Source organism: Meleagris gallopavo, chromosome 4, assembly GCF_905368555.1.
Source record: "Meleagris gallopavo chromosome 4, MGAL_WU_HG_1.1, whole genome shotgun sequence".
Taxonomy (NCBI): Eukaryota; Metazoa; Chordata; class Aves; order Galliformes; family Phasianidae; genus Meleagris; species Meleagris gallopavo.
Genome location: NC_139407.1, coordinates 29,048,456 through 29,062,656, shown reverse-complemented (window position 1 = coordinate 29,062,656; position 14,201 = coordinate 29,048,456). Strand labels below are relative to the sequence as shown.

At 48.0% G+C, this 14,201-nt stretch overlaps 2 protein-coding genes across 2 annotated transcripts in view; one reads left to right on the top strand and one right to left on the bottom strand.

Moving 5' to 3' along the window:
- Positions 1 to 270, top strand: part of POLR2B (RNA polymerase II subunit B) — an 18,773-nt gene extending 18,503 nt beyond the window's left edge. The window contains exon 25 of the mRNA XM_085222634.1: positions 26 to 270. Within this exon, the coding sequence (XP_085078760.1) occupies positions 26 to 115 (90 nt within the window). The 3' untranslated portion in view covers positions 116 to 270. The remainder of the gene's footprint in view (positions 1 to 25) is intronic.
- On the bottom strand, positions 216 to 14,201 carry IGFBP7 (insulin like growth factor binding protein 7). The gene is made up of 5 exons (XM_010709839.4): positions 13,670 to 14,201; positions 3,861 to 3,970; positions 2,581 to 2,697; positions 1,558 to 1,684; positions 216 to 453 (listed from the first exon to the last, which is right to left on the bottom strand). The coding sequence occupies exons 1-5, from the start codon at positions 14,133 to 14,135 to the stop codon at positions 434 to 436; spliced, it is 840 nt and encodes a 279-aa protein (XP_010708141.2). The 5' UTR covers positions 14,136 to 14,201; the 3' UTR covers positions 216 to 433.

Genomic DNA, 14,201 nt, shown 5'->3' with positions numbered 1-14,201 from the left:
CACAACTCTTGAAATCTCTTCCCAGATATCTTTGGTTCGAATGCCCTACGCCTGCAAACTCCTCTTCCAAGAGCTGATGTCTATGAGCATTGCACCTCGGATGATGAGTGTTTAGCTTCTTAAAGAGGTTTTTTTTAAAATGTGAGACTGAAGTATTCAGATTTTGTTTCATTTTGTGTAGGTTGTGTTTAAAATAGTCTTACTCATCAGCTGTGTGCTCTTTAAAAGTATGTTTATTTCCTGTAAATAGAATTAAAATTTGTAATCGAACTCGTGAATCTCTTTATTTGTATATCTGCAAAGGAAGTGTGCAAGCAAATGGGTAATCAAAGAGTAAAGGAGGTAAGAGAATGATTAGTGAGCTAGAAAAAGCCTGAGGCTGCAGCTTTCCAAAATACTAACTTAAAACGGTGCATAAGTGCAAGTCGTCACATCACAGCTCTGCACCATCATCTGTGGAAAAACAGAAACATGTTATGCTGCACACCGTTTCAAGGGGTAATGTCAGAGCTCGGACAGCAGCCCAGGAAGTGAGTTTTCTGATGTCTTATCTGAGGGTGCTTTCTTTCCCTCCCCACATGAGGACTCCCAGCTGCAGCGGGAGGGTGATAGGTGGCATTTTTCTGGGTTGAGATCACTGAGAAATCAGTCACTGCCTCCCTAAGGGCGTGGCATACAGCTATGGAGCAGTCTGTTCCATCCAAAAATAATCTATTAATATTATCAGCTCTTTCTCAAAAAAATGGGGGCCTGCCAGCTTATTGCTTAGCTACGGACTGCTTACTTGGGAGCTTTCCTATAGCTGACAAGAAACAGCAGTAGCTGTGTGCACAGAAGACGTAAACTACAAAGCAACACATGCAGCACTCCACCCTTGCTATCCCTCTCAGTAACTCTATATTAAATTCTAGCTCACAAGTTCCTGCTATTTGTGGCACAACTCAGTACTAGCCGTAAGAATGATGTCTGAAAAGAGAGACTGGCTAAAAACCCATGGTGGAGGCTGCTATGCTTAAAGTGATGCTAGGATTCATTTTGTTCTGTTACTTCAACACCAAATGCTGTTAATATTGTCCAAAAGCCTTTCACCTGTTCAGGAATACAAAGACCCAGATTTATCCTTCTGTTAAAGCCACTCCATTTAAAGTAAAGAAAGATTAAAGAATTTGGAGTGCTTGACCTTCCTGTTCTTGGGATGGTTATGTCAATCCTGCTTCCAGATGAAATGGGCAGGCTTGGAAATGTTTTGAGAACATGGGAGGAAGGGTACTAATTAAGGGCTAGAAAAACAATGAAAGGTGCTATAGAAAAAAAATCCCACTATCTACCCAAAAGCTGTTTTTCATTTGGCATCTTAATCTCCAGTACTTTACAGCATTTCGGGTTATTTGACAACACTCCGAGAACTCTAGCAAGAGATGGGCTGGCAGTGTCCTCTCAAACCTACCAGAAGCTGCATCTGAATCTGACAATATTAAATAGGAACTGTCTGGATCAAGTAATTAATTAAGCCGAGAGGGGAGAGAGAGCTACTGAATGCTCAACCACACTACTTACCCTTTGTCAGGGCTATTTCATGCAGAGTTTCCACAACATGAATTTTTGCAGAAGCTGTTGCCTCTCCTTTGGCATTTGATGCGTGACATTCATATTCTCCAGCATCTTCTTTGCTCAGAGGAGATATCTAGGGAAAGAAACACCCCCTCCCCAGTTAAGTATCCTGTGAAGAAGCAGTGATACTTACAAAAAAAAAAATACCTCATGGTAGAAGTAAGTTGTTAATTTCCTAATTAAATAATGGGATTAGCAGAAAAGAAAAAGTATCTGTTAGAGACCATACTGATTGCACAGTTGCTTCTGCCTGCTCTGAACAGCTGTTTGGTTCATATTGTGGTGATATTCAGCACCATGGGACAAGCTGCTCTTGGGCTTCAGCCTAGCATTGCTGCAGTTTGCTAGGCCAAACTGAGCATGCTGTAACACTCCCACTCTTTTAGCATTTACTTAGTTTGGAGCTATGTTGGAGTCCTGCACGCTTGGCAAGAGCCCGGAAGCAGGAATAAAATAAAAAAAAAAAATCCTTCCAATAACATTCTGCATCTAGGCAGTTAGTTCTGCAAAATGACTGGCTCAAAATTTTCCCTTTCTGTTTCCACCTCTGCTTTGGCATGTGTTGCAGGAACCACTTTGCCTGGCCTATGCCAGATTCTCTGCAGCTGGGAGCCATCGTACTTACTGATGCAATTCCCTTACTGGGATGCAGAGCAGTTCCCTCTCTCATGTGTCCCTTTAATGTGTGGCAATTGGTCATTGGCCTGCAGGTACTCTGCTACCTCAAGAAGTTTGCTCTGTGACAGCTGATGGCTTCTGCACTGTGCTATTCTGCAGCAGATGGTGTGTGTCACTGGAGCAATGACAGCTGCTCAATCTCAGATGAGGGCATCTTAGGCCTTCTGTACTGATTACTTTCTAGACACAGACATTCTTTTCCTCTAAGTGACCTATCCATTGCAATACATCTTCTGTAAACGGGTTGTTTGCAAACTGCACTGTTTGCAAACAGTTTGCACAAATACTTACCAGTACCCAGCCAGTCACTTCATGTTTCTCAGGGCCCCCTCGGGTCTGAATAGCCAGATTTTCTCGGTCGCCAGGCAGAAGCTCCATTCTCTGGATACCATACTGTCCTTGAATGATCTAAACAGAAAGTCAGAAAGGTGTGAGGGTTTGGGGTCTTATTTATGCTAGAACTTCTAACAACAAGCTCAACATTAGTTCTGTATGACTACATTTTGTGTGGAAGCAGTATTTTTCTAGTGCTGATATTTAATCTTATTCCATGTGCAGTGCAGCTCCAACGTGTGCACTAGGGCTGTATTTCCCTTGCCTCTGTGGGAACAGAAAGAGCAGCACAACTTTCTGGTGTGCTTGCTGCTGGGTACTGCAAACATGCCCCGCACTGATTTTATTTCACAGAATATTTGTGCACACTTCCACAGGAGTGTTTAAGCTATTTGGTGATGCTCCCACTAAGAAGGATTCAGCCACCTGCAGCTGCTGGCACCCATGCATGAATCCAGCTTGGCAGCCTGCAGCAGCTGCCTTCTGGCTTGGAGGGGCCAGCAGGAGCTGACTGTGGTCCACACACACCTTTCCTGATGATCCCATTATTTTAGTGTGGCAGCAGGAGAAAATTAAATGTGTGAACATTGTTCCAGGAATGGTCTGTGCCTTATGACCTACCCTAAATGCAGATCAGGGACAGCACCCACATATTTCTGCTGCAGCAAGCCTAGCATTCCTCCAGGTGGGCAGCGTTAGTGAAAGAGCAGTAGTGTGCTCAGAGTGAGTTATTCTCTGCTGCTTGCTATCTGAGCAAGCCAGGGTCACAGTTTCTTGAGTCCTGTGGCTGGGATCTTCGCCGCTCAAGACTGGTCCCTGCTCTGAGCCAGGTATTACCAGCACCTTGCCTCAATCAGCACGCTGCCTGCTATATCGGAAATAACTGTCCCATGCTCCAGTGCCTCATGCTAGGTCAGCTGTGTCCAGCTGCCTCAGTCACTGCCGTCAGCAGGGTGACAGCAGGTCAAGGGACACTGCCTACATGCTCTGAACACCAGGAAAAACACAAGCCCTGTTCCGTGCTGAGACCAACACAAGTTTGGAAAAAGAGATGATTAAAGATAAATTAAGCAAAGCCAGATGTTTAGGGGTGGAAAGGAACTGCACAGATGGGAGACCTCATCAAAAATGTGAACTTCTATGAGCAATTTCCTATGACTTTATGTCCTCTTGCTTACTAAGCAGTCTCAGCTACGTTAACTTTGCTAGACATTAAGAGGCCCTAGCAAGGCCCTTACCTTGTTCCAGATGAGGACAGGTGTTGGGATGCCAATGACTTCACAGCTCAGGTAGATCTGTGCTCCTGTCACATTCCAGATGTCCTTAGGAGGGGTCACAATGGAGGGTCCTGCAAAAAGAAAGAAACAATTCTAAGCACTGGGTGATTGCAAGGCCTTTACCGTGGGGCCTGTCACTTCTGATGGGTTTTGAGGACCAGGTGAGGAGGGTGCCTCCTTGGCTTGTGCCATCTTTGTGTACCACATGGTCACCAAGTGCAACTTCAACACAGATGGCACAGAGAAAAAGGACCTCCATTCCAAACTTCCTGGGAAACAGAGGGGTCTCAATTAATCTCCCATGCCAGAGATTGCTTTGCTGCTATCTTCTCCCAGCATGATTTTAATATGCAGCACAGCCTGTGGCAGTTGGCTAGCAGAATCCAAGGCTACCTTTGTGCAACACTCAGCCAAAAGGGGCTGACTGAGGAGGGTGGCAGAGCTCTCCCTGGAGGGGATCTGAGAAAGAACCAGGTGAGTGCAGAGCTCTGCTTTCCCCAGGAGTGCCAACCTCTGGTTAAAATTAAATGAGGAGTTGCTTTCAAAGCCTGACGTGAGCAAAGCTGTTTTGCAGCTCTGCCTAAGAGATGTTTACCCCTCAGGCTGGAAAACGTCCGAGACGTAACCCATATCCCACAAAGGGAAGAATTGTGTTTCTGTTTTATCCCTCTTTAATGGGGGAACCACTGCTGCTTTGCAAAACGCGGCTATTAATGTCCCATAAGAGGAAGTGCAGACCAATGGAGCCCATAGTGTTTATTTCCACTTATTGACAGCTTGAAGAACACAGGCGATTTTCCCCTTCTGCACTGAAGAGGTAGACTTCTCTTCACCAGAAGGCATTTCCTGTGGAAACAAGGGCCCTGCCCCAGCCTGCACATGCACCCTGCCCCCCAAAGCAGCATTTAGGTCTATCTCACAGCAGTCCACATCCACCCTCACAGAGTTATCCCAGTCCTCCTGCATTTAACAAGAGGCAGCAGCACAGAAGCTATCTGTGCACCCTTTGCAGACTGTTAAAACCACATCTTGTGATCAGTAAAGTAAACCAGGTACCAGGCTTCCTCACAAATACTACAATCCACTCGTGCAGAACAGATTCTGTGAGCTGAGAAAATGATTTATTCAGTGCTTCATTATCTAGCTTAACCTGTTGCTGGCTATGCTGCTGCAGAGATTGGGCATGGACCAGGAGAGGGGTGTTTCAAAGTCACATCTGTCCCCACAGCAGGGCCAGCACAGGTCACACACTCTGCTCCCCTTCCTCAGCACAGCAACTTCCTCAGGACATCAGCCATTGTTTTTCTGGTGTCCCTTAAACAATGGGGTGCTCAGCAAGTCTCCAGGCTGCTTAGTTCACCTCACACCCTACAAGGACCTCCCAAAATACACGTGATGCTCCAACCATGCAAAATCCACTGACTGCAAGGCACACTTCCCAGGGAAGATTTCAAGGCTACCCAGCAGGAAGGGCTACATTCATCCCAGTATAACACCTTCTTTATCACCAGTTGCTAGAGTTCTCCATCAGACAGAAAAAAACCACAGCTGCTACAAAACTGCCACAATCTGCCACTGCAGAAATGAAGAGACTCTGAGTCTTACATTAAGAGCCTGACAGTGACTTCAAGACGCTGTTAATCTGGTTCATTTATGGCTAAATCTCTGACTGGTTTAGCACAGCAGCCAAAGCACGATAAGAGCTTGGCCATCACGGGGCATCCCCAAGCTTAGGATGCATATCTTGTTCTAACGGTGAGGAATGTGAAACTCTGCCTTTGGCTGCAAAATGAACAGGAAGCATTCACAGGCCTCTGTCTCCATCTGAGACAGTCCTAAGACCAAGATGGAATAAAGATCCTAAAAAGATGCAACAGTGCCGTGGGAAGAGTCAGTTTGGTCTCCTGGGATATTTTACTTTAATCCAGATTTCCAAAGGTCTAGAGTTGGGCTTCATCCTCCACTAAAAATAAACGAGAAAGGCCAAGAAGTCAACAGATTTAAAGCAGAGTCACAACAGACTGCAGTGATGCAGCAGTAGTTACACCCCCTCAGTGAGCTGACACCGCATCACATTCTCTCCTACAGCCTCCTTAAGTAGACCCTACCCCAGGGATGGGCAGGAGAAGTGGGACCCTGCAATGAGACATAAGGCAGGGAATGCCTGAGCCTTCCATGGTCTTCAGACAATGCGAACACATTCACTCTTTCAAGTGACCCCCCTCGCTTAGAGGATCTCACATATGGAGCAATGCCACCATGTGCACAGCAGAACCAGAAACGATCCCACCTCGTACAGAGTAAGAGTTGATTCGTGCCAGCAAGAATGCTCTCTGGTCTTTATCTTACTCCTGCCTCTTTGAGCTCCAGTTGTTTCACTTACAGGACTGCCCATGAAAAGGAACCTTCCTCTGTATGCTTCCCTTGGGCTGGGAACTTGCAGGTTGCACTAGCTGATGAAAACAGTCACCGAGAGCAGAACTCAGGCCCAGATGATGGAGACATCAGCCTGGCTGAGTGGTCTCTGCTTTCCACCGGAGGCTGACTCAGGGGCTCTGTGTCCCATGCAGTGCAGCCTGCTGCTACTTACCCTGAATGCACAGATGCTCCTTTGGCTGACAGGACACCATAGACTGGTGATAGACATCAGCTGCTCTCCACAGGCACTCCAGGCATTTCCCTGTGTCTCTCATCATTGTTTGCAAGATAAATAGCTCTCTCTGGCCCGGGAAAGGGCTTATATACAGAGCCCATGCACTGTGCTCATTCACTCTGGGCGAGGAGCCTATGCATGTGGGGCTTGTTTGTTCTGCCAGTAACAGAGAGCTGATGATCTGCATTATGTCAGCACTCAGAGAGGAGTCCCCATGGTTATTATTCAGTTGCTTTTCTTCTAAAGCAGCATATGGCAGAGCCTGTGACTCCCTCGATGAAGCTCCCATCCCAGCCCACCCATCCATCCCTTACTCACACCACAGGGATGGTGCATTCCTACTCAGGGTCACCGAAGCTCCCTCTGGGTGAAGTTCAGTTCCACCACCTCTAGAATCACAGAATCATTAAGGCTGGAAAAGACCTCTAAGACCATCCAGTCCAAGCCCTAGCCCATCCCCACCATACCCACTAACCACTTTCCTCAGAGCCACACGTCCATGGTTCCTAAACATCTCCAGGAACGGTGACTGCATCACCTCCCTGGGCAGCCTGTGCCAGCGTGTGTCTACTCTTTCAGAGACGTTTCCTAAATTCAACCTGAGTATTCCCTGGCAAAAGATAAGACCATTCCCTCTTGGCCTACTGCTGTTACCAGGGAGAAGAGTCGGACCCCCACCTCACCACAACCTCCTTTCAGGCAGCTGCAGAGAGCCATAAGGTCTCCCCTGAGCCTCTTCTTCTCCAGGTTGAGCAACCCCAGCTCCCTCAGCTGCTTCCCATAAGACTTGTGCTCCAGACACAGCTCGGGGCCTGCAGTGTTTCAGGCGACAGATGTCTTTCTGGCTGTGTGGGGCCCACAACTGAACTCAGCACACTAGAGCTGCCCCTTGCTCTGTCCCCACCTTACAAATGCAGGGACAATCCTACAGCCACTGAGGGGCAAGTGCCTGGTCACAGGGGAAGCAAAGCCTCACAGACCACAGGGCCACTCCAAACTCACAAGGAACAATCTGCGAGGCAGTAAGGCCTTCAGAGAAGCCTCAAAGATACTTCATAATGTCTAGAAGTCAATATACAGCAATTCAGCCTTTTAAATTCTTGATCTTCCACCGTCAGCACCAAAAACCTCGCACTGAATTGTCAAAGAGCAAAGATCAGGCATGCTGGTGGGCTTGGCTGTCCTTCCCAAGCCTCCGCTGGGAATCCAACTAGACACTCCCTCTTCCTGCATGCTTTTGCCTCTCTGAGCAAAACATTCGAATTCTTTAAGATAAAAGGACCCAGACTTTGTTAATGCACAAACCATGCGCCAGCAACCAAAGCAACAACTCCACTGATAAAAATCAAAGGAGCTGCAGGTATGGCACTGAAGACAAAAATGGGCCTGGGGCTAAGCACTGAGGCCCCTGGTATTTGGATGCGTGTGGGAAGTTCCGAAAGCTAAAAAATGAAGCAGTGTACCACACACCGAAGCGTGGGCGTCAGCCTGGTTCTCAGCCAGCCCTCCTGAGTGCTGCACTGCTTTGCTGGAGCCCTGGATAAGATACAGACTGGGAACACTCATTTTGCAACAACAAAGTAAAAGCTAGACAGCTTGCAACCTCTTGCAAGCCTGAAAACAGACTGACTACAACCTCTTGAGTCGCTGGGAAAGTATTTTCCCTTCAAAATTCCTTTATATGGAGAAAGGGAACTTTCTGTAAGCAGCATTTGCTAGTTCTAGCTCACACGCCCTTAGCTGCTCCTTCTCAGGAAAAAGCACTGAGAGGCAATAGCTGATGGAAAGTATAAGCATTTTCTGTCCTTCCCCATTCCCCGAGTGCCTGGGTGACTACAAGCATCCTTTTTTACCTCCTTCAGATATTACTTCTCCCTCTCCTCGTACCAGGCCTTGAAGAGTCCAAGGAATTACAGGAAGAGCTCTGAGAACAGAATGCCCAGCCCAAAGGAGATGCCCACCTTAGCATAAGAAGAGGAAATCACTTTCACCTCCTTCCAAAAGCCTTTTCGTTAGGCACTGTGAGGGCTGGGAGATGTGGAAATTAGGCATGGCAGCATTTATTCACGGTAAAGCACTCAGAGCTTTGAAAAGTCCAACCTGATTAGACTCGTTACTTGATAATCTCCTGTTTAGTATGAACCTCAAAGAGCTTCAGTCCAACAGCGGATTAAACGCATTTTTTTTAAACACAGCATGCCTTTCCAGCAGCAGAAAAACAAACATGGGAAGGAATTTGCTGATCTGAAATCATTCCTTCCCGGTGATATTTAGTTTTCTGTGATGATTAGGAATGAAGACACAGGTAAAACATGGGATCCTCTTGGACAGCGGAAGCATTGCACACTCCCAGCCATACTGGTGCTCTCCCAGAAGCATACCAGCTTATATGCTGAGCTGCTGAGTAATACACTAAACAGACTCCCTATTATGATTTTAGCACCGTAACCATAAAAACTTAACGTGTGTTAAACTCCAGTGAACCCAAAACTTCTCAAACAACTAAACGCCTTTTAAGGAGGAATTAAGGGCATTCAACTACAACAGCAGGAAAGAAATCCACCATAATCGCTGATTATTTTTCAAATACAAGCACAACACTTCAGCCCTGGTAACTGTCTCAAAATCTCAACGTACAGAGTGCTGGAAAAGCAAGCACCGCACCAAACCCCATCACATCCTCACTGTGTGCCCCAAAGCACACTAAAAAACCCCTGTGCAACCACACTGTGCACACGCTGTGCCACACAATCTGTGGATGCAGCATGACGATGCTTGCAAGATCCACCCTCAAATGCAAAGCTCGTCTTTGTGGTGTGAGAAAGTGGGCAGCAGGCCACTGCCGCAAGGCCCCCACCAAAGAAACCCAAACCAGCTTCACATGAGAATGAAGCGATTTAGTTCATTTTCCAACCTCTTAGCAAAACCTTACCTAATCCTCTTTCATCAGCAAGAAGAAAGAACTCATAAAATGCAGCTATTATTTTAAGTCCTTTATATCCCAGGGAAATAAGAATGGTAGAAAAGGACTAAATCTAAGCCACTTGTTAATTAAAAAGCACAAATCCTGAGGAGTTGTTTGCAGAATGTGATCTAATATGAACTGTGATCTCTGGTATCTAAGAGACTTGGAAGCTTTTTGAATTTAATGCAGTTGTATCAAGAGAACACGAGGCAATGTCGGTGACAAAAGTGTGTCACCTCCCAGCATTTTTTCCCAAACACATCTGTTTCTGCTCTACTCTGGTAGTAGATTTAAAAAAAAAAAAAAACAAAACTTCAAACAACAAATAAAACCCTCAAAATACTGATGACAAAATCTCAACAGTTGAATTTGGATGAAACACGCCAACAGAAGAAATCTATGTTTCTTGATTTAAAAGCGACTTGTGAGAACTCAGCTACAATCCACCCGCAGAGCAGATACAGCTTTATAGGGCACCAAGGCCACTGATGAGGTCAACTGACATTCCAAGTGGCCATTCTGTGATTCTGTGTTATCTGCCCCTGCATTTTTACCTCCACGGAGCATTTGCAGCGAGGTCCAAACCAGCACCAACTCCCTGAGAAACACCATCCTCTGAAGCCCAGCATTGTGTTGTGTCTGAGGCAACTGGCTTCCACTATGGAAGGAGAAAGCTGTGACAGTCACAATGAAGCAACCCAGAGATCCCCAGCCCTGTTGGAATCAGAATCAGGGACTTCATTCTTGGGCTGAAATGAAGTACTTCGAGCAGTCACAACATGCCCCTTCAAGCAGACATCTGCTGGTAGCTAACGATAAGAATGACACAGAGAGATTTGTTCTTTCTTGCACTGTTTGGTCAACAAGTGCATGCCTGGTATTGTTCAGCTCAGAGAGATCACCATGCCAAAAAGCCTTCTCACATTTTGATGGGGGTTTGTGCTTTGAGGGTCTGTTCTGCCTGGCTTGAGATGAGTCATACAATCCTAATTCCTTGTGGCAAGTGGCTTTGCATGGCATTGGGTACCACAGCTGTCCTGACCTGAGTCCTAGCTACCTGCAAATTGCTTTTGCACGTGCACTGCAAAATTAGTTGCAGCCAATATTTAAAGAAGTCATGAGTCTGTCCTGAGCATCCTTGCATACCTGTGTGACGTCAGTTTGCCTCTGAGCCAACTCAGAGCACGTACATGGGCAAAACATGAGCCAAGCTACAAGGAGCACCACAGTAACACTGGCTGCTCACGCAGAGCAGCTCTGCAGGCTCCCACACATCCATTTCGTCAACCCTTTTCCATGGTCCTGCCCCTGTGCAACCCATTCCGGAGAGGACTGGTTGGATCCCCGCACCTGCTAAGTGCTAGTATAAAGAGGGTTGCCTGCATCCTCTCAAGCTCTTCTCAGCTGACTTCCTTTGCCCACCAACTGGAACTTCTGGCTGCTACGGAAATCCTTTTTTCTGCATGGGTTCATTATTTTTGTACAAAGGACACAGGCGTCAGACTAGGGATGTCTGGAAAACAAGCAGCAGAAAAAGAATCACGAGGACAAGGTCAAGCACACTATGTAGAGCCAAGAACTGGCTCATTCCCCAAGTCGTTCCCAGCTGTTGGATAGCAAGCAGAAACTGCAGAGTGTTGCACAGAAAACCCTGTGGTAGGCAAGCTGGAGTTGTATATTTTGTCAGCTTTGTCAAATAGCATTTTAATGAACTTCTAGCTCCTTGGAAATAAATCTGTTGTTGAGAAATCTCTGCATCTTAAGTGGAGTTTTGTATGTTAAGCTTTACATAATTCCTTCTGAGTTCTCTGCTTATAGGCTGTTTTACTTGGCAAATAAATCTCTGTGAAATCCAACGTATGTATTCAAGTGGCACTTCCTGTGCATTTCAATGTCTGAGAAATTTTGTTGGACACTACTATTCAAATTGAACTTTGGTACACATAGAAGTGGCCACGCAGCAGAGATGAAAGCTTGCTCTGTAATACTTCCTTCTGGAAGGAAGATACTTAATGAAGCCTTAAAATTAGACTGTTCAAGAGAGTCAACCAGCATTTAAGAAAAGTTAAATAAGTGGGCTTACTATGTCCACATGGTGTTGCCTATAGTAAATCAATGCGACTGACCCTTCCAGGAGGTGTACTTCCTTCAAACTCTCTGGATACCTGGTACATGTGGGACAGAGAGGGAGACAAGGCAAAAGAATGGGTACGAGATGCTATCCCAGTTAAACAAGAAGTAGGATCCCGAGTCTTCTATGTGCCTGTGGCTGATCCCTGCGATCATCACAAAGGATGCATTTCAAGGCAGAAAAGGCTGTGTTGAGTGTCACTCACTTTACTTGCAAGGTGAGGTTTGGGCAAACCGTTGCAGGAATGGAGAAAAGGACAGAACAGTAGCATTTTCCCCCACTTGCATCTTTGTGTCCTGTCTCCTAACCTCTTACCCCACCCTAAGCATGGAGTGCAAGGGTGGGTGAAGGGGAGCACCTAACAACAGATGCATTCCTCTCTTCCGCTAGATGCTTCATCCCCAGCTGCCTCCCTTCCTGCTGACAACAATGAAGGCCAAGAGCAGTCAGAGCTCTCCATTTCCTCCTCTCCAGGACGAACTTTCAAATAGAATGAACAAACAAGCAAAGCTAAACAAAAAGCAAGCATACACACACACACAAATACCAAAAATAACTCCTAGAAATAACAGTCTGCTACAAATATGTTTTTTCTGGATCTCTACTCAGACTTGAAAGGCTGCTCCCTCTTGTTCCCAAATGACACAAAGCTGATAGCCTAGGGATTGCATGCTAGATCTCCAGCTTCCATAGCATTTATGTTTTTCCAGAATTTCCAGAAATTCAGAAAAATGCTATCTTCTATCTGGAGGGCTGTACCATGAGGGCCTGATGGGATGGCTGTCATCTCCTGCCACTGTTTCAAAAATCAGCGTGGAGATTACGCTGCCTCTCCCCCTCCAAGTTTTAATTGCTGTGAGTCCCTGTGGGCTACCAAGCACTTCCAGATGTCTGAGCATCGGGTAAGTGGGCTGAATCCTGGCCGCAGTTGCAAGCACACAACACATTCCCCCAGAAGAAGGACAGCAGTACAAGAAAGGACTGTACAGCCAAAAGAAGGCTGAACAGAACAGGCTCTGCTGGACCACTGCTGAGCAGCCCACACTTTTCCTGCTCTGCTCCCTCCTCTGAGATGCTGGGAAAGAGCTCTCCTAATAGTAGGATTCAAAAGGAGAGTGACTGCCCAGAGTAACGTTTTACTGACAGCACATCACATCACTGCTGGAGTACATTCCAGCAGAGTTCTTAGGCCATACATATGCCCTGCTGCACATCTGCACACCCAGAGGGACCTCTTCCAAAGAAGGGATGCAGTCTCTGTGCATGCAGTAGCCGTCCGCAACTGAGGTCCTCTTCAGAGAAGCTGTCAGTATCATGGACAGAGAATGAAGGCTTATGTGAGCTGCTGAAGGCAGGCAGGTCAGAAGAAGCTTCCTGCCTAATAGCTCATGCTTGTAGCAACTGTGAGTGGACTTTAGATACCTGTTAACACAGATACCCAGAGCAGAAAACTCAGAACAATGCTCTCCCATGCTAACAGGATTGCTAGTGGAGGCTCTGCAGCAGAACCACTTATATCTAGAGCACCGACTCTAAGCAAAGCCTTGGGAAGAACTGAGCTCCCACTTACAAGTGTTGCGAGCACCAACAGCTATGTGCGACTCAGAAAAAATCCACCGCCTGTCTTAATGGCAAACCACAGTAAGGCAGAGACACCAATGCTGGCTCTTAACTTCTATGACTTTCACATCCATTTAAGCTGAATGTTTATCTTTCTTACTGCTCGCAAGCTTCCTCTGCTGAATCCATCCCCTCCGCTCCCTGTGACAGCATCCCACAACACGAATCGCGGGCAAAACACCGACAAGCGCTAACAGCGGGGCTGTGTCGGTTACACCGCCGCTGGAAAACAGGAGAGAACAGCCGCACTGCTTTCTATATTGGAGCGAGACTCAAGCCTAGCACCAAGGCAGCCGCTGGCTACGGCTCCGGGCAGGGGACACCGGGTCTCAGCGGAGCCCTAAAGCGAGCAGCTCCCTGTCACGCCCGCTCCATGCCGCCGCCCACCCCGTGCCCCGCACCTTGCTCGCAGGCTCCCTTGCTGCGCTGGCTGATGGCGGGCTCGCCGCGGCTCTGTGCGCGCAGGCTGGCGGCGCGGAGCTGGCAGCCGCTGCCGTAGGTGAGCCCGTCGCTGCCGCACACCGGGTAGCGGCTCTTGCACACGCACACGCCGACCGGGGCAGCGGGGCCGGAGGCGGCGGCGGGGCCCGGGCCGCCCTTCGCCTTACGGCGCTTGCGGCTCTTCACGCACTCCAGCCCGGCGGCGCAACGCCCGCCGCTAACGCCGGCTCCGCCGCACGCCTCGCCCTCGCCGCGCCCGCACTGCCAACAGCACCCGCAGGCGTCCCGCACCCGGCCCAGCGGGCAGCCCCGCGGCGGCAGCGCCGGGCACCGCGCCGCATCGCACGGCCCGCAGCCCCCCAGCTCCGTCACCGCCGCCACGGCGGGCGTCAGCAGCGCTAGAACCCACAGCACCGGGAACGCCATGACGGCACGCCGGCTGGCCGCCCCGCGGCCGACTTAAGCCACGGCGCGGAAAACCCCGCCCCGGGA